The 20,969-nt window shown below is 37.7% G+C and overlaps 1 protein-coding gene across 1 annotated transcript in view; it reads right to left on the minus strand.

Annotated features, from left to right (window-relative positions):
* HLCS (holocarboxylase synthetase (biotin-(proprionyl-CoA-carboxylase (ATP-hydrolysing)) ligase)) overlaps positions 1 to 20,159 on the minus strand; it is a 115,519-nt gene extending 95,360 nt beyond the window's left edge. Inside the window, exons 1-4 of the mRNA XM_010000434.1 lie at positions 20,014 to 20,159; positions 14,845 to 15,007; positions 11,087 to 12,033; positions 8,721 to 8,903 (exon numbers count right to left, since the gene is read on the minus strand). Of these exons, the coding sequence (XP_009998736.1) occupies positions 8,721 to 8,903; positions 11,087 to 12,033; positions 14,845 to 14,896 (1,182 nt within the window). The 5' untranslated portion in view covers positions 14,897 to 15,007; positions 20,014 to 20,159. The remainder of the gene's footprint in view (positions 1 to 8,720; positions 8,904 to 11,086; positions 12,034 to 14,844; positions 15,008 to 20,013) is intronic.
* Positions 20,160 to 20,969: the final 810 nt, after the last annotated feature.

A 20,969-nucleotide genomic window follows, 5' to 3' on the forward strand; every position in this document is an offset into this window, starting at 1 on the left:
GAGAGGAGCAGAAGGCAGTAGGTGTTTCTGTCAGGGCACCATTCAGGCAGACTAGTAGTCTCGCTAGCCTCTCTTTATTGGCAGGCAAGACTGACAAGCTGCCTTGGCATATAACTGGCTTTGAAGACCATCGTGCCCTGGCCAGTAGGCTATAAAAATCACTACAGAAACTAAGTTTCTTTTAAGCTTTTACTTCTACCAAATAGTTGGAACTCAAAAGTTCAAAGATTTTACTGAAGGACTTGCAGATCTATTAGGAAACTACACTGAAAAGATAAGCAGAAAAAATAGAATACTGAGCAGAAAGAAGAAAGTCATGCTAAAATACACAGTGCTTAATCCATGTCCATCTACTACATGACTGTATGACACGTTTTACAAAACTGTTCACTGAAGTACAAGAGGAAATATCACTGAGAAACAAGAACAGTATCTTGGTTCCCATCTATAGCTTTCCTTCTCTACTCCTTTCTGTCTATCCTCACTCATGCTGCACCTACCTTTAAATCCCATAGTTCATCCTCCTTCATACCCTAGAAAGGGTAAGGATGGGAAAGAGAGGAGCATACCTCCTCTCAATTACTTTAACCACAGATTAAGAAATTACCCTGTAGTTGGCAAGCCACGGTATCTGACCATAATCATTCTCTCAGCCATTCACCAGTGTAAAGTAAAAATGCATAATCTTAAATCTCTACAACATATTCTGCCATGCCATTGAGTTATCTCTTCTTATGTCCAGCATTGTCATGGAGCTGGTGCCCAAAAAGCCCTATAGAGCCTAAATGCTGATGAGACTGGCCTTTTTCCATGCTGAACCTACAGACGATTTAGTTGGCCAACTTTTTGCCTTCTTAAAGCAGGAACTGGTTTGAACCAAACTGCTGAAGCAGGAGATGGTCCTTATGTACTTTCATTATCTTGAGTGCTGATGGAGGGAAAACGAAAGAGGGGGAGGGGAGAGGAGGGAGGAGAGAGGGAGAGAAGGGAAAGGAGAGAGGAGAGGTTAAAAAGAGAAAGGATAAAGAAAAAAAAAAAAGAGAGAAAAAAGCTACTGACTGTCAAGTAGCATAGAGGGCCCATGTTTAAACATCAGTAAACGGTAGGGATTATTACTAGTATTGAGATATTGATACAAAGAGCATTCTAGTGAATGACAACAATATTGAAAAATTTTGGTTTACAATCATTGTGACCTCTCTGTGTTTCCAAGTCTTGTAACACAGGAAGAAATTCTAATTTGAAGAGAGGAGGGAAAATACAAAACAACCAAAAGCAAACCCACCCTCATTGCACACACATGCAATTCAAAGCCTTGCAAGCCAACAAATAACTTTAAATTTATTATGGAAAAAAGCCTAAACACGTGAAGTTACACTACAATTTTTTTTAATTGATAGTACTTCATTATCAGCGCTTAGGTTAAGTTTCACAGATAAATTCTTCAGAAAGCCATTTAAGAGAAAAAACATACTACCTGTGAGTGCAAATTATTTGCAATTGCATTGCCTAACAAGCCTAGTAGAAACAGCTTTTAACAGCAAAAGGAGTTTCCCACATGGAGTAAGTTAAATTCATTTCCCAAAAAGAATATGCTGTTCCAGCAAATACACATTTTTACTGGTAGAGATGCATTTACATTGCTGTATTTACTGTTTTTTTCCTGAAGCAACTTTGCCATAAAAGACATTTTCATTCCTAGTCAAGAGACAAACTGGCAAAGTTTTCAAGCACAAATAAAGATTTCTTGCAAAAACATATAGTCAGTATTAAATAATACATGTAATATGTTAACAAAAGTAAAAAATGTTAGACACAATCTATTGTGATCAACAGAATCCTTTCAGCTGTCTTATGTCGTTTGCTTTTCCATTCAGTGTTTTTCTCAGCTCTTGGTTAGTTCTGAGCTAGAGCAAATAGCCAATTTCCTTTCTAGAATAAATACTTCCAAGGGGCTCTTGCTTTTTGTCCTCCTACTGGCTAAAAAGGCAGGGACAATGCTTACACTTTGAGGATGCTAGGAGAAAATAAGTAAATAAATTAAGAAAATAATTGGTTCACTTTTAAGCACGAAAACCTGGATAGCAATAAAAATAAGGCTATGTAATTTCAGTATAAGTATGTGTTATTTTAGTGTTGAAAATTAAAAAAAAAAAACAAAAACACTGAAGTTTCACAGTTGAATCTCAAGTTCTACAATACACATTATTATGCATGGAAATATTTCAGAAACAATTGTCTCAAAATGTACCCTGAAATATAGTTTCATTACAGTTTTAGCTTAGAGTTCAAATTTCCCATCCTCAAAGAACAATTTATTCAGGATAAAGTAACTTTATACTCGCTTTGCTGACATAACAGACTTGGAATTTAAAACCAGCCAATGCCATAACAGTATCAAATCTGCAGCTCAAGAGATGTATATTGGGTCCAACTCAATTCTGAGTAATTCAGTACCCTACAGCATAACCAAATACACAAAGTTGTCTTTGCACTGTATTACTCAGGTGTAATACTGGATAGGTATTACTGCAAAGGTAATACTCACTGTATTACCCCTGTGAGTGCAGTATTTTCAAAACGTCATTTAAAGTAAAGTTTTAAATTCAATAGGTATGCTTAACTGTAAATAATAATAATAACAACAATAACGAGTTAAAACCACCAACTTCAAGATTTAGCCAATATATTTGTATTGACTGTTTATTATTCTGGAATAATGTATTGTTTACAATATAGCTACTAGCTGAGACAAAGTAATGAAGACTCATTACATTTAATCATTTGGCCACCATCCATTTGGAAGATATTGAAAAAAGTGACTCAGCCTAAAAGAGCCTGAGGAGCTACCACTCAAGTTTAAGAGGCTTCAGATCAGCAAATGTGTGGGTGTAATATACTTCCTAATGAAAATAATAACTGTTTTGACAAATGTCAGTGATTCTTCGAGGACTGAATCCTTGTTTTGAAACCTAGATGATGCTATGCTGGAACAAACTTATTGCAATAAAATACAATCCTAGACTTTATGTCTGAAAAATTATCCTTTAAGATGTCAATGTGAAAGAGTAAAGGCAAAGCTGCAGAAAAAATTAGATCTCTATGCTTGAAGCTGCCACTGAACATATGGGTGCCAGACAACAGGCTTACAGCAATCAACATTAGTTTCAACTCTTTTAGTTCACCCTACACCACAGTGACAAAGAATTTTCTTTTTCCAGCATGTTCAGATCTACAATTTGCTTAACTGCTTTACACTAGATCAAGGAAAGAAGAAAGGAAAAAGGTACTGCGTTTCAGTATCAATTAAACTACATTTAACACCAAAAAATTATGTAGATACAAACAAACTTTTAACCAGCAGGCAACCTGCCTTTCATACCATATTGCTCTTGGTTTAACCACATTAATTGTTGTTGTAGCACTTTATCAATATAATATGGATTTTTCACGAAGTGTCTATGTGCCATTATCTGAAGCAAATCACACTTGCAAGCCTTAATGCACAAAGTGTTGTGATTAAAGAGCTGTCTCAGGTGCTGTTATCTGCCAGCTCCCCTACCTTATACTCTACTTACAAGAAAGGAGATCACAAATAAAATGTGCATACTGTCATAGCTATCATTCAACACCACCAGCAGCAAGCACTAGCTGAGGACTGACTAGCATAATTCTACATGGTAACATCTAGCAGATGGACATCATCACCCAGTGTTCAGACACTAGAGCTCGTATTTTAATTCAAAGTCATAATATTACCAGAATTTCAATTTCAGACTGGTAGAGCCTGTGGACATTTTAAGAAAAAGCCAGATGAACAAAAGAAACACAGAAGAAAAAAAAAGATAAACTGAAAAACCCCAAGATTTGGGAATCAATTTCAGCAGTAACATTATTTCACAACTGCAACACACACAAAAATTCAAGATATCATATTTTCTAATTTGACATCTCAATCTGACATTTTAACTTTCTAGTGACATGTAATCTAAATATTGTTACCCCAGCAGTGGCAACAATACAATCTAACTGTTGCTGTTTAGAAATATATTCAACAACTAAAATGAGATTGAGTGCTTACTTAGTATAGCCTCAAACACATCCTATCTCCAACTTGAATACAGCACAGCTGGAAATCCCAGCCTGTTTTAGAACAGTATCAGCAGTCCAGTCTGGCTAAGCCATATGCAATCCACTTTTAAAAAAGCTTGGCCACCCTGTTCCTAATATATTTTTCCTGAGTGGCAAGACTTAAGTATATAATTTTCAATGTAACTACTGTCAAGGTTTAAGTATTTATTCCCAAGTCCCCTAGCTTCCACGCTAAACTAAAATTTTCTTCTCATATGCCAAAGGCAAAAAGTGCATTATGAAGTTCCTAACTCCTCATGAAATATTAACATTTGTCTTTTTAAGCCTTTCTTCCAAGAAAAGGACATTACATTCAAATTCAGTTATGTATAAGATAATTAAATCTTTTCTTATTTCATACATCAAACTAGCCCCCACTTTTTACTATATATAAACATTTTTAAAAGTAATAGATAACACATTTATATCCTGGACCCTTGAAGCCAAAATTCAACTCTTCTCCCCAAAATCAGCTTTTTTTTTTTAGGAATTATAGAAATTGTCTCCTCAAATTCTAAAGTTACACTGATTTTCCGAAGCCTGATGTGAGTTCTGCTCATATTTTACTGGCTTTTTTAAATCCATGTAGTAAAGCTGTGATTTTAAGATATATGGTAACCATATACACTGGAAACTTCAAAACATGAATCCTGAACAAAATAATCCAATCCACTCCTTAGAGGCAGTTAAACAATACATTGCAAAAGACACCATCCAAGACTCAGAGAGAAGACAGGAAGACCTGAAAGTCTTAATGATCAAATTTGTACCAACCTGTGTAATAGATTTGATGGGATTATTAACAGTATCACAACAAATACACAAAAAGACACAGACTGTTCAGGAACTGTAGGCAGTAGAAAAGACAAGAGCAGCTTTTTATTAATGTAAAACAAAACTTACTCAACTTTATTATTATTATTTATTATTTATAACAAGAACTTGTTATAAAGCTGAACTATCATATACTCCTTCTTTAAGATGCTGTATCTTCATTATTAACTGGAGTTTTTAGACAAAAGTTGTGACTTCCTTTCACACAATATTCTGGCACCATGTTGTTGCCAAAGTGAAAGATACTGAAAAAAAGACTACACATATAAGCACAGAAAAACTACCATTAAAAAAAAATGTATTGGAAAAATAACATTTAAAAACCTATTTTTGCTGTTAACTTTAACTATGGATTCACCAAGGGCACCTGCCTGACTAATTTGGTGGCCTTCTACAATGGGGTCATGGCATCGGTGGACAAAGGCAGAGCAGCTGACATCATCTACCTGGACCTGGGCAAAGATACCGACACTGTCCCACAGGACATCCTGGTACTGAAACTGGAATGATACAGACTCAATGGACAGACCACTCCTTGGGCAAGGAACTGGCTGGACTCACAGAGTTGTGATCAACAGCTCGATGCCCAGATGGAGACCTGTGATGAGTGGTGCTCCCCAAGGGTTGGTACTTGGACTGCTGCTGTTTAACATCTTTGTCAGCAACATGGACAGTAGCATTGAGTGCACCCTCAGCAATTTTGATAACAACACCGAAGTGTGTGGTGAGGTCAACACACTATAAGAGAGGGATGTCATCCCTTGACAGGCTTGAGAGGTGGACTCATGCAAACTGAATTAAGTTCAACAAGGCCAAGTGCCAGGTTACCAAGCGCAGATACAGGCTTAGTGGAGAATGGATCAAAAACAGTCCAGAGGAGAAGGACCTGTGGGTGATGGTGAATGAGAAGCTCAAACAAGCTGGCAATGTGCTCTTGCAGCCCAGAAAGCCAAACCATGTCCTGGGCTTCGTCAAAAAAGCATGGCCAGCTAGTTAAGGGAGGGGATTACCCCTTCTGTGGCCCTCTCATGAGACCTCATACGGAGTACTGTGTCCAGTTCTGGAGCCCTCAACATAAGAAGGGCATAGAGCTCCTGGAGTGAGTCCAGAGGAGAGCCATGAAGATGATTTGAGGGCTGGAGCTCCTCTCCTATGAAGACAGGCTGGGGGGGGTGGGGGTTTTCAACCTGGTGAAGAGAAGGCTCCACAGAGAACACATAGCAGCCTTCCAGTACCTGAAGGGGCTACAGGAAAGCTGGGGAGGGGCTTTTTACAAGGGTTTGTAGTGAAAGGACATGGGGTAATAGCTTTAAACTTGAAGAGAGGAGTTTTAGGTTACGTATAATTAATAAATCCTTTAGTGTGAGGGTGGTAAAGCACTGGAACAGGTTGCTCAGGGAAGTTGTGGAAGCCTCCTCCCTGGAAGTGTTCAAGGCCAGGTCGGATGGGGCTTTGAGCAACCTGGTCTAGTGGGAGGTGTCCCTGCACATGCAGAAAGGTTTGAGCTAGATGATCTTTAAGGTCCCTTCCAACCCAAACTATTCTATGATTCTATACAGTATACATTACAAAAATATCTTTAATAGATGGGCTGCAACCTGTAATATGCCACTAGATGGCAAGTTTGGATAGAAATTAGCTAACTGGTTTTATTCATGGCATGTTTGAAAATTGCAAGCGCATAGGAAAGAAACAATCATGCAAAAAAGTGAAGGAGGAAAGCAAACAAGGAAAAGTTCAATAAAAGGTCTTCTGTACAGAGCACATTTAATACTAGTTCAAAAGGCTAAATGGGTTTTAGCTTTGTTCCCACATCAGCCACACAAATAGGTAATAAATTATTATATTTTCCTGCTCACAGACAGGAAAGAACTTGTTTCTTATTTGGTCACAGACAACAGCATTGGCTGTAGCAACCATGACAATCCAAGATCTGGAGGAAGGCTGAAAAGGGAAGCAGATTTAAGTCCTGGGAAAGCAGACTTCAGCTTATGCAAGGAATTGATCATTAGAGGTACACGGCACATCTAGAAGAGGATGAGAAAGCCACTCAGTTTGGCAGAGAGGACACTAAGGAGTGATTTAATAACAACCTATAACTATTTAACAGAGCTAAAAGAATGACAGAGCCAAAAGCTTCTTTGAAGTGCCAGACAATACAATAAAGCATTAAGAGCAATAAATTGCAGCTTGAGAGGTTCAGGGTGGACATAAAGGGAAGAAAAAAAAATAAATTACTAGTATGGTACAGCAGCACTGGAACAGGTTGCACAGACATGTTGTAGCATGCACCCTTGGAGGTTTTCAAGATTCAACCTGACAAAGGGCATGCCTGACCTGACCTAGTGTTGCCAACAGCCCTGCTTCAAGCAGACAGCTGGACAGAAGCACTTCCAATAGTACTTCCACCATGGAAAAGTGGAGATGGATATGGCAGAGTGACACACAAGAAAGAGCAATCATTCAAAAGGAATAAAAAAAAGCTCTCTGCATTTTAGCTGATTTTGATCAACTGTTATATCCAATCTGAGTTGCTGTACAAGGACACTATTTAATGCACAGGTAGTAAGTTTTGGCAGTATCTTCAGACAGAAAACAAATGCAGGTTTGAATTTACAGATACACCTATTAACAGTGGTTTTGTTTGGATATGCTACTGACTTCCTCACCATACAATTAAGTAACATGTCACATATTCCTAATCTATAAATTGTGTCATTCTTATCATACCCACCTTCTGGATTAATGAATAGTGGTTTGAAAAGTGGAATCTAAATCTAAAATATAATCCAAGCAATTTAAAAACCTTAAGCTCTAAAATGTCACTTCGTTCATTGGTTCATCCTGAAGCAAAAAAAAAAAAAAAAAGAGATATTCAATACTGTTGGAAACAGGCATCCAAAGAGGAGCTTCTACAGTTTAGTTCCCCTAAACACAGATGCCTCATTTCTGTGCTAAGGTAGGAGTGGTTCAGAAAAGGATCAGGAATCAGACAGCATGCTGAGAGCAAGTAGTGACAGCACTATATGGGCTGGAAACAAGCTTAAAGAGCTTGAGTATCCTGCATTGCTTTTTCATCACCTACTGCTTTACCCCCTCAGAGCAACATAATGAAATTCTCATGTATTTGAAGTCCTATTAAACAAAAATTTAAATTACTGCTTTGTATGTTCTTCACATTTCCTCATAGCAGCATCCCAAATTGAGAAGTCCTGAATAGTCAGCTGACTATCTGAATTACAAGAGGCTATTCTATTTCTAGGAAATATTACATCTTTAGGAATAAAGTTCTTCATTGTGTGATCAGTCAGTCACACACGCTTCCCTACTCACTTAGGTCTTCTAGTTTCGCTCTACCACACCATTCTCCATAATTTGGGTTTATCTTTTGTTGCCAGCCTATACAGAATTTTCTACCTCATTTTAAAAGAATGACAAATCCTGTATTTTAAACCAGTTCTTTCCGTTGCTTATCACAGTCTTGTGTTTTGATATCACAGAAGCACATAAATAAGCTTAAAAGTTATTCTCAGAAATATAGCAAATATACCTGAATATTCTACCCTGCACAATTTCCGCATGACAAAATTCAAAACTACTATTAACATCTGACAAAACAGTAACAGAGTAGAAATTAAACTTCTTGTTTACCTGTAATACATACGTAAACCTCTCCAAAAAAATACCACATATGAAACATGAATTTGTATTGTAGAGTACATCTCAAACAACTGAAATGTAAGCTGCAGCCTTACCTCATCAAAAGAGAGAAGGTGAATAGGTGTTAACATAGGAATTTTACTTAATTCACAATTCAGGCCAAGTGATATCAGGATTTCCTTGAGGACTTCATATCTCTTGGTATTGCTTATCTTAAGCAAATTAAAATCCTCTTCAGTTTGGACATCCATTGAATTGATATCCAGTTCCAAGTGTGCCTGGAAGAATATGTGCAAAGTAAATAAAAAAATTATTTTGTTGCCATTAAACATTTCAGCACAGCAGAAAGAGATAAGCACAACAGTTTCACAAGCAGCTTTGTCCTGACTGCGATTGCTGAACTATCCAGTGTTACTAGTGCAATTAAAAAATTTCTCACATATTCATTATATCTACACAAGTAGGGTTTTATTATCCTAATAAATTATGTATTTATAGTTTTTGATTTAGGGATCACAGCTGACAGTACACTACAATTTTCTCTGAAACCTACACAAAATATCCCTTCTTAATAATCTGGTCTTCTCCTGGAGGAGTTGTTCAAACTTGCATTTAATAACTTAAATTTCTGCATGTCATGTCTGATAGCAACCTAGAACAAACAGTAATATTGGTCATATTCTGGCTTGTACAAGAGCAGAATTATATTAAAATTGAAAGAGCTTTATCAGAGATCGCACAAGATATGTAGAACTCAGGCTGAGCAAGGCTTACTGTGTCACATGAATTTTGTTGCAATCAGTGCAGATAAAGAAACATTTCTGTCTGAAGGAAAACTAAGAACCTCAGAACACAACCTTGTAGATAATCACTTCTCAAAGTTGAAGCAGATGCTTAAAAGTAGAAGTGAAATCCAGAAGTTAAAAATCCCTTCTAGACCTCCTTTTTGGTTCTCTTCTTGTGGTTTTGAGTTTGATTTTTTTTGTGCATTTTTTGGTGATTTTGTTTTGCTTGTTTTTTAAATAAGTGTTCCAAGATATTTAGATGCCTTTGTACCCTCCACATGTATATTGATTCAACAAAAATCACAAGCTACTATCTTTGTTAATTTTCTGATTTTGCACATTTTGATGATGTTCTTCATCTTTCATATATGATCTACTTAACTGAAAATCAGGGAAATATGCTGAAACGGGGAGGGAGAAACAACATAACAGAAAATAAAAGGAAACAAAAAGTCTGTAACAGAATATTTAATGGCTGATGTCACTGTCAGTCCCCCTGAACAGAAAACAATTAGGCTTTTCAAAGCCAGGCTGGAAGTAATTTAAAATTATAAAATTACACACTACTCCTTTCAATCACAATTTTTTAAGCTACACTGTAATGTCCTTTTCTAGGGAAAACCTCTGCAGTTATAAGTTTCATTACAGCAGAAGGGTCGATTAAAACAGTACAGCAAAGCAGGTTTTACCATGGAACATATAGAAATGGATAGCAACAGTATCTAATCAATTTTCTAGTACAAGCATACAGCACATGGGTGGCAAAGCTTCCTACATAAGCAAGAAACATGTTACTATGTATACCAGAGTTTCCAAAAAGCTAGTAGATTTAATTTGATATGAGATCAAAACATGAATATTTCTGAATGATGTACTAGCTAGAAGAGTATATGCTGATACATGAGCAGTTTGAGCGCTCTGGGCTCCTGAGAAAGCTCTTCTGTAACTTAAATATTGGTAAAAATAGGTCCTCGAATTTTTTGTACTTTGCTCACCTGTGTCTCCATCATATTCCTCATCTACTTAAATACTGGTAAATAAATACTGCCCTGCTTTCTCAAAGTGCTGCTTGAAAACAAGGACAGAGTAAGGGAAGTGACATAATATTGAACAGCCATGCTAGAAAGAAAACATTTACCTCTGCTCCTACTGAGGCTAACTCAAAACATGTAAGTTGCCTTCAGGCTCACTTTAAAAGTTGTATTATGAAATGGCTGAACTCTCACAGACTATACACCCAAGTAGAGGAACACCAACATTTATCTTTAACACAGACAAGGAAGCTTCCTCATCCACTATCTGGGAAGACAGGGAGTAACAACAGATACTTGCAGGCAGAAAAGTATAGCTCTGCTCTTCAGAATGCTTGCTTACTATGCAAATCTGCCCTCTCTTCTACCATCTACTGTGGTCTTGCATGATCTACACATGCCCAGCTACATGGTGAAAAGAAGGGAGTGGAACAGCAGCAACATTCTCTACCATTTTTTAAGCTTCTTGAGGATCAGGTGAAAGGCGTTCTGCCTTCAGAGTTCTTGTATATTCACTGAACCATCCATCTATACCTCCCCTTGACCAGCATCCCCAAGAACACGCAATGAGAACAAGTGAACTTTTTTAGCATACCACCACATCATGTAGCCGTGAGCAAACTAATACTTCAGCACTTGCAGTACCTGAGAAAGAATGGCTTCCCCTCCGCTGTCTCCGTAAGTCAGATGAACAATAACTGCATCTTTATCATCATTATTTAATTGACACAATGTCTTCACTTTGCTGGTATCTTCCTTCACCACTTCCTCAAAAACACAGCCACTGAGCAAAAGATTTAACTGAATTTCAGTGCTGTCCATTTTAGAGACCACTAATTCATGAACAGTTCTCTTCAGTTTGTTTTTTCTCTTTATTTGTATGCCATCACATGTAAAAGATGAAGAAAACCCTAGAATCTTCCCACCTTTAGATAAAAACTTCATAAATTGTTTGTAGTTCTCCTCAGAAATAGGCTCCTCCGTGGCAATGATCAACAGCAGTGAATTATCAATCCATGGAGCCTTCAGAACTTGTTCCTCACGCAGCTGGTAGATGGTGTAGCTGTCTGCATCAATGCATTCCTGAAGGATTGATTTTACCTGCTCGAATTTCATTTTTGTAGTTTCAGAGCCAAGATAAATCAATACATTAGGGGGCTTTCCAGCAAGGTTTATTCTCTTCATTCCTCTTGCAAGACAGTCATCCTTCTCTTCCAGTTTGTTACTGCAAGCATCAGAAAGTTCTGGAATGTTTTCTGCAGAGGTAAATCTAACTGATTCAATAGTACTGTTTTCAAGTTGCAGGCATTCATGACAGCTGGAAAGATGCAAGTGATGATGTTCTCCAGGACTTGTCTCTTTGTCAGACAGACACTTGGATTGATCTTCATGCTCGTTTTCTTTCTCTAGCTTGGATTTCTTCTCTTCACCTAGTCCTGCAGACTCAGCTCCTCCTAATACTGATTTCACAGCGGGCCCCAAAGCTGCAGCACGAGCTACTTCATCCATTTGTGTACTGCTTACACTTTGCTCTTTTACAGATGGTGCCACCTGTGCAAACTTGTTCAGAGCAGATTCCTGTAAATGGACAGCTAGAAGAGTTAAAGAATAAGAAAAAGGCATTACAAAGATGATACTGAAAGAGCTATGATGAATATTACTACTACAACAGGATTTGCATTTAATTTCAGTACAAATCATCTATAATAGCAAGAAATGTATTTGCTCAATGCACCAAATCTAACGTCCCCCAAGAACATAACGAATTTGCACTCATAATACAATAATTTAACTCTTATTACTCTCTTGACTGGGAGCACAACACTTGATATTTACAGGGCACATTTAAACAAACTAACATTTACTGTGAGTGCAAAAATATTTGCACAAAATTAAAACATGATTGCTACTGTACACTAGGGAGATGTATTCTTAACAGAACAATAGTTCATGGGTGGGAAGGAGGGAAGACATTGCTTTGTCAGCTTGTGATTTTGTCTGTCCCTTGGTCCCCAGTACAGAAGAAAATTAAGCAAGGGAAAGACCTTTGAACAAACACTGGTCTCTTGAAGAGGTCAGGGTGGAAAATTGCTTGCTGCTATTTTAAAATTTGCTATTTTGAAATAAGCTAATAAAGTGATGATATTGGGTAAGATGGAGGCATTGAACTATGTCTCTTCCTTTGCTGAAAGCTGCAGATAAAAGTTTGGCACAGATGAAAGGAAATAAAAATCTGAACTGCTTTCAGTCTGCAGGAAGGGAGACATACCCACCCACAGAAAGCTTTGGGAACTAAGAACCCAAGGGAAAAACTAGCAAAGATGAAGAATGAAGAACCCTTTCTCCCCTGAGGAGGATAGAAATGCAAAGATAAAAAATTTCAAGCAAATAAAAGTGAGAAAAGAAGGGCAAAGATGACTACTGTCAGTGTGAAACCTCCAGAGCAACCTAAATAAGAAAGAGCAGAGAAAAAATACTCTTAAAAATATAGAATTCTTTTTCTGCTGCTGAGCCATGAAAAGATTTCAAATCAAAATCTGCAAAATGTTACTAAATCTCTCTCCACTCCCAGAAGGCCAAAAAACCCTTGCACTATGTTTTTGTTTCTGATTTCTCAAAGAAATTCAGTTATAAACTTGATTAGCAAAATAGTTGACTGGCACACAAGACACCAGATCCAAGTTCAATCACTTTCTTCAACACCACTTGCATTCCTTTGGAACTACGTCCCTTTTGCCTAGTTTGGAGCAGACATTTGAAGCAAGATCTTTTTCACATCCCAAGAGAATTCCACAGCCTATGAACATGCACAGCCATCAGCAGGCTCCATCAGCCTGTTCTCCAGGAGCAGATGAAGCACACACATAGTACCTGAAACAAAATGAGCTAAAAACATTCTGAAAAGTAAGTGACTGGGGCACTGTTTCAGCTTCTATGCCTTTCTCATATTAACACTTCTGCAGAACAGCACCAAGAGACAGAGTTTCACTTCAGATACATTTATCATATCTCTCTTGTACTCTAGCAAGCTGATCCTGATTTTATCATTCCTGACTCCTGACAGTGCACTATGATCTCCACAAAAAAAAAACAACAAAAAAAACACAAACAACCAGGCAAACAAAAATCCTAACAACTAAACACAAAAAACCCTAAGCCCAAACAGAAAACCCAATGACGTGTTTGTTTGGGTTTTTTTGGAGTTAGAGAGTGGGGAAGAGCATATTTTTGAAGCCCAAATCAGCACAGCTGAGAAGACGCAACTAGGTAGGAAGAAATGACACTGTTGCTCAATCAATCCCAGCCTCCACCTGCCCCAAATAAATAAATAAATAAATGAAAAGAAAAGTGTGTCTTTAGGCCCTGAGAGCCCACCTTTCTCCAGTACCCTACAGACTGCATATTATAGCACTTTTAGAATGGTGCTGGAAAAAAGAAGTTAAAATCTCATGCAGCAAAGGGAGGTGAAGCTTGGATTTCCCACAGCCCAGACCACAATTCTATTTAAGAACAGTGTTACAAGTGCAACCATTACTTTCTTCTACTTGCTGTGGAATTAGCAACCAATTACCTCCCTGCCATAGCTGGAACTATTCAACTAATGAGGACACAATAGTCCACAGTTTTGATATCATTATAATCACCCCCTAAAGAAAAAAACCACCCACCAAAAATTCAAACTTCAATTAGCAATGACATCATCCTTGCTCCCCTGGTTGTTCCTCTCCCTGTTTAGAAAATACCTGTGAGCTTTTCTCTCAGTTATCCAAAGGATTAAGATGCTCAAGTTACAGCAATTTGTTCTCAATCTATATTTAGCTTTGAATACACTTCTATTTCAAACCTGAAAAAAAGAGAACATTTTCCTAAAACCTACTATATTTTTGAAATAGATTGGTTAATCTAACAAATTAATCTAACTAATCAAATATATCAGTTAATCTAAGACAATACTTAGAGAAACAACATTTTCTAACTTCACATTTGTGACATTTATACATTTGTGCATTTGCAAAAGATAAACACCATCTTGGACACAGAGATCTCATCATATTAAGGTTAATTATGAGATAATAAAGAAAAAGAGGGGAGTTTACTCCAAAAATATTTTTATCAATTTTTCTGCTATTTCTGTTGTTGCACTTGTAAGACCTTCTGTAAAGAGAGAGACTCACTCAAAAAGTGGTCTAATTTTTCAAGGATCTCAGCATTTGACAGTATTCAGTTTAAAATATGGTACTAATACAGAGCAGTCAACTGTCTAGAATGACAACAGAAAGAAAACAATGTGGCAAAATAAAAACATGTCATGTTTATGTAAGTATAAAGACTACAAGCAGAGTCCTAAACTAACCATGAAACAAACATGTTCTATTATTTTAAAAAATTGTGAAGATACTTACAAACAATCTTGTGTGGCACCATTCCATTATCCATTTGAAGCCTGTCTTCCATGAATGCTATTCCAAGGTTACTGAAATTATCTACGCTTGCTTCAGCAATTAATCTGTAAGGCTCACCAGGTTTATAGGCCAATGGTGAACAATAGTCTGACCACTTCACAATCTGAAATGAAGCATATGCATGTTTTTCAGTTTGAAAAGGTTACAGAAAAATATCAAAATACTATCTTATGAGTCTGCAAGATCACTGCAAACAAAATTTTTCCTTCCTTCCCAAAGGATTCTGCTATTAAAAAGCAGAACAACGGTAAGCATAGTCAACATATGGACATTACCAAACCAAAATGGCACAACTGGAAAACTCAAGGACTGGAAGTAATTTTAAAGAGAGTACTTAACAAAAAAAAAGTGTAGCTACTAAGACTGTAAAATAATAAACTGGCAGACTCACTTTTAAGACTTATTTCTGTGATGCCTTATGTGTTAAAATCAACTATTACATTTCATAGTACTATGAGACAACACATTGCAACTAGAGAAGGCTTTCAGTTGACAGTTTCTTTCACACAGAAGTGCATTCTTCATAACTACAAAGGTCCACGTATAGGACTGAACACAACCAAAAGAATCTACTGAGGAAGGGTCATGTAGCAAGCAATGCCTGATACGAGATTCAGTCCTGAGAGAAGTGAAAAAACCAGCATCCACACTAAGTGCTGAAAGCAGACTCTCCCAAAGATCAAGGCTCTAAAAGCTTCAAGTAACACACAAAATGGCAGGAGAGCATTATTATATTCTGCAAGTAAAATTCTATTTGTATTTATTTCCAAGACATAGCTTTCATCACAAATTCTAAAAAGAATGCTGATAAAAAGAGCAAAAGTAAACTACTAGTGTTTAATAAAAGTACACACTGATTATAAGACACATTAACTGAACGTGGAAGATTCAAGCTGCTTATCTACATTAAAAATTCCATTCTCCAGATAAGAAGAATTATGAAAGCAACACATTTGGGTTTGTTTCCTCCAAGGTTTCTTAGACCCAAACTACACCACTGTATCACCTTGGAAAAAAAAGCTTCAAACGTATCTATAAAAGTCAAAAGTGGAAGAAAAGTGAAAAGAGTTTTGGTTTACTTCTGAAAGGCAGGCACATTAATAAAGACTACACATCTGTCAGCTGACTCATAAGAGGGTCATTTTCAGTTATGTTTATAAACCAACAGTACCTAACAAAATAGTATTCAGACAATTGCCAAACCAGTGATTTAAGAGTCAATTCTGCAAGGAAAAACCAAAAAAGGTAACCAATTTCAGTAAAAATTGTGTGAATTATACCCTAGCCTTTAGCCTTTATAGGATACACAAACCAACTGTTCTCTTGTGAAGGTGTTTTTAGAGACAATGAAGCACCACTTGTTTTCATGAGCTAAAAAAAAAATAGCCTTTGCCATGTGTTATGTTCCAAATACTGGGAGCCAGTGCAATTCCCACAGAGAAACTGCAGCACTTTGACACTGTCATCACAAAACCACTTTCATGAAGTTTACTTTTATCACTACATACAAGATGTAACATCCTGATTAAAGGCAGTAAGAAAAAACACTTCATTTGAATGCACAACATGAGCATGAGCTCTTGGATATTTTACTTGTTCATAATTAGACTATCAGCTAAATTTACTTTTTATCTGCTGCTGTTGAGTGGTTTACATAATATCCAAAAGAATCTATTTCCAACTTTGACTTTACAGTATTCCGCAAGGGAATACTATACTAGACCCATACAGATTTGAATAACTGTAGTTGGAAGCAGCAATCAGTTTTCTCTCCATTGCTACCAGGGAAATCAGTGACAACATCAGCCAGAATTGCCCCAGCCAGCTTCCTTGAGTGATGACCTGGACAACACCATCATTTTCCAGATGGAAGGTATTCCAAACTGTGTTTAATCTATAGGTCCAACAATGACAACTGGAACAGAAGTCTCCAATTGTAGTCATCAGGCGTAAACTCTAAGGGCCTGTTGCTAACTGTTGGAAATTCACAATCATCAGTGACAAACATGGCAGAAGCATTTATCATACAAGACACCAGATTCCTTCTCTATTTTCCTCAGCATAAGACTCTGGGCTACTCTATTTAGATATCTGCTCTTACTCAGAAAACAGGCACAAGTAGGTAACATCCACATATTAGCGGGAAACTGCAAGGAGGATATATTGATGCTCTTGAGCTTTTCTCATGACACTAAGTATAATATTTGACACATTAACAAGTAGCTATATCAGTCTGGTGCAAATCAAGTGAATACACAAAAGAACTTCACAAAGTAAGGCTGTTGCAAAGACAAATGACCTGTTATTCTGCTCACAAAGCAATCCATTTGCTTCACCACAGAACAAAAATCCTTAAAGAATATTTTCAAACAGGCCAAGCTTTCCTGCTGTGACTAGAAATCTTAATCAAAATTCTGTAAGAATACAGACTGAAAGACCAGCTCTTCGTAAGAAATGAAAAATTATTTTTACTCCTACTTTCTGGATCTACTTCAGTTTCAACACAAACCAGTCACAGATCACTGATAGCCCTGAAAAAAATGGCTTCTTTGTCTAGAAATTCTCATAGGTCACAGGAGCAATCTGTTATTACAGCCTCTGTCTATGTCAACAGCTGGCTGCCAGAGGTAGCAGAACTAAAAGCACTTTTCTAGAAGTGACATGTACACAGAAGACCAATAATCAAAACAGCGGTCCTATTCTTCTTTAGTTTCAGTCTTTTGTCCAGACTATCATTTTTAAGCTTGATGAATCAAATCAATGTCTACATGAGAATGCCAACATTTTCCATTCTAAAAGAGAATGCAAAAAAGCCCAACAAGATTAAAAAACTTAGCCAAATAATAAATCCAAGAAAGAGCTTCAATCCAAGTGTTTTTGTGGAACTCTCTGCTAAAAAAAACCAAAAAACAACAAAACCGAACCAAACAAAAAAAAAAACCAACAATAAACAACACAAACAAACAAAAAAAGTAAAGTTAAACAAAAAAATTTCCCTTCGCCTTCAGTCTGAGTTGGCCCAGCACTCCCCACTTTCACTCTGAGACAATGTAGAAAGCACAGCAGGTATTCTATCCAGTTTATGTCCCAGAAGTCTTACAAAAGCAATAAAAACACTTACAAACCAGCTATTGTGGTTCCTTCCACTGTCCTCCAAGGACACACGAGGCCAGACCCTGCTTCCACTGAAGACTTCCACAGAAAAGGTTTCAATAAACTTTTAGTGCCTCCAGTCCTGACACTCTGAGCTTCCAAGAGAATGATCTTGTCTGATGCAACACTTAACCAGGACATCATTCCTCTAGAGGGCAAAGACTAACATGCTCCAAAAGCACGATCTGCTCTAGAATTGAGAAATTTTCATGGAGGGTGAAAGTACTAAAAATTGATTGCAGGCACAAATCTGGAATTGTGCCCATTCCCAAACTGTCCTTCTGTTTCTGCATTAAAGCTTGATAAGACTATTTGCCAATCACTCTTCTCTCAATGTTCGCCCCAGGAGAGGACTCCTAGATCATCTCCAAGGACAAGGGGCCTGGAAAATATATGTTCCTCATGCAAGGAAATGGACAGGCTGCAGAAAATTTTAAAACTGACAAAATTTAGGGGAGAAAGACACATCAATTCACATTCGTAGTAAGCTTTTATAGGGTCTGGATAATATTTTTATGCATCATCTGTTTAGTGGTGCTATATACACAGTAATCCAAGTTTTAGAACATCATCTTTTTAATCCACATCTTTGTACTTTTAATATAGTAGCAGAGAAGGCACTTTTTAGATTCCTAAGTACCTAGGACATTAACATTTTCTAAGGATTTCAGTACTACTTTAATTTATACCTTCGGATGGCTTAAAAACATTTTGTAAGGATTAAGCAGTAAAAGACAATTTATAAAACTTCAAGAAGTACTGCCATTCCCCCTCTGCATATTACATAAAAGCAATGAGATTAAAGCTTGATTTTGGTCTTACTTCTGCAGACTGACAAAATTATCCAATTAGAACTCGCACTTATGAAAGGAAGGTTGCAAGAGGGACTTCTATTTCAATTACAACTTTTCACAACCACTTGGTTGGATGCTTGAAGAGTTTTTCAGAAATCTTAATGTATGCTTGATTTGTATATCCCTGCTGAGGAAATAATTTCAGCTAGTGTCAGAAACATGCTACTGAGCTAAACAAACTCCTGATCTGCCTGAGTATGACAGCTCTCAAGCAGAGGGCCAGCCATATCCTGGGCTGCATCAAAAGAAGTGTGGCCAGCAGGGACAGGGAGGTGATTCTGTCCCTCAACTCTGCTCTGGTGAGGCCATACCTGGAATACTGCATACAGCTCTGGAGCCCTCAGCACAGAAAAGACATGGAGCTGTTTGAGAAGGTCCAGAGAAGGGCCACCAAGATGATCAAAGGGCTGGTGCACCTCTGGTACAAAGACAGGCTGAGACAGTTGGGGCTATTCAGCCTGGAGAAGAGAAGGCTCCAGGGAGACCTTATAGCAGCCTTCCAGGATCTGAAGGGGGCCTACAGGAAAGCTGGGGAGGGGCTTTTCCCCAGAGAGGAAAAGATTTAGGTTAGACATCAGGAAGAAGTTCTTCACCATGAGGATAGTAAGGCACTGGAATAGGTTGCCCAGGGAGGTTGTGGATGCCCCCTCCCTGGAGGTGTTCAACACCAGGTTGGATGAGGCTTTGTGCAACCCGGTCTAGTGTGAGGTGTTCCTGCTTATAGCAGGGGGGTTGGATCTAGGTGATCCTTAAGGTCCCTTCCAATCTTAATCATTCTATGATTCTGTGATATTTCTCCTATTCAATGTATCTAACCATACACACCTTATCCAAAGTCACAATGGAATTCTGCAGAGTGTGGAATTCTGCAGAAGTGTGTTGCTAAAAAAAATCTATGTCTGTGGGTCTACTGGAAGCATAAAACACAACAAGAGTGATTCATTTTAATCAAGATATTATATTTTTCTCCCAAATAATGTCATAAACATAAAAGTTAATCTGCCATTGATTTTCTTTCCTTTGAGTGTTTTAGGTTTATACCCACCAAATGACCCATCTGTATGTACTACTTTCTATGCAAGAACCAAAGAGAACTACTTACCTCTTTTGAAGAGCTGGGCAGTTTCTGCAAGTTATCTGTCTGAGCTGAAATGCTTTCTGTCACAAAAGCTATATGTTCTGCTTTAAGTAACTTATCAGGACAAATAAAAGGAGAAATGAGAAGCAGACTCCATCTGTTTAAGTCATCGAGGAACTGAAAGAGACGGGAAATAAATAAGTCTGTATAGTAAGAATCTGATTTAATAATTAAGTTTTAAATTATGCCCAGTCTAAATTCAAATCTCTACTAGTTAATGCTCCCCATGTGAAAAAAAAAAAGAAAAGAAAAGAAGAAAAAGAAGGTAAGTGTGAACCATTAAGCATAACACATTGAAAGTAAAACTGAAAGTGACAACCCACACTTTTAAGCCAATTCAGCCTTCAGCTTTCAGCTTTACAGGAAGAATGCACAGGAGAGCAGGCCACAAGACAACTATGCTGTTGGCACTGTATCTGCTGAGGGTCATTTGCCACTGGCAGCATCCCTCATTCAACCTGAATCTCCTCTCCCATTCACACCACAGTTCACCCCGCACCTTCCTTCCCTCTTCTGCCCTGACTACACAAACCCATGGCTCTGCTGCCTCAGCTCTGATGGCTGAAGGGCACTGTTTGCTGCTTGGCAGGGACTGAGAAAGCAGTGACAGCACAAAACCTGCCTGGTCACTCACTACAGCCCCTCTAACCGGATGGTAGTCAGAGCAGCAAAAATCTAAAAATCACTCATTCTGGTTGAGTAACAATCTTCCAGGAAACACACCCCCACTGCTAAGCCACATATACTATCTCTACATCCATCTGACAAAAGACCAGCCAACCCATGAGACAAAAGTGAGCCAAGAACTATGTATTACACAAGACTAATTTTTAGACCTAATTGACACATTTTCAGGACTTCCTTTGTAAAGACAGTTATATTTTGTGGACATGTACCATATTAAGACAAATTATTTTAAA

This window comes from Chaetura pelagica, unplaced genomic scaffold (genome assembly GCF_000747805.2).
Source record: "Chaetura pelagica isolate M959 unplaced genomic scaffold, ChaPel_1.0 scaffold244, whole genome shotgun sequence".
Classification (NCBI taxonomy): Eukaryota; Metazoa; Chordata; class Aves; order Apodiformes; family Apodidae; genus Chaetura; species Chaetura pelagica.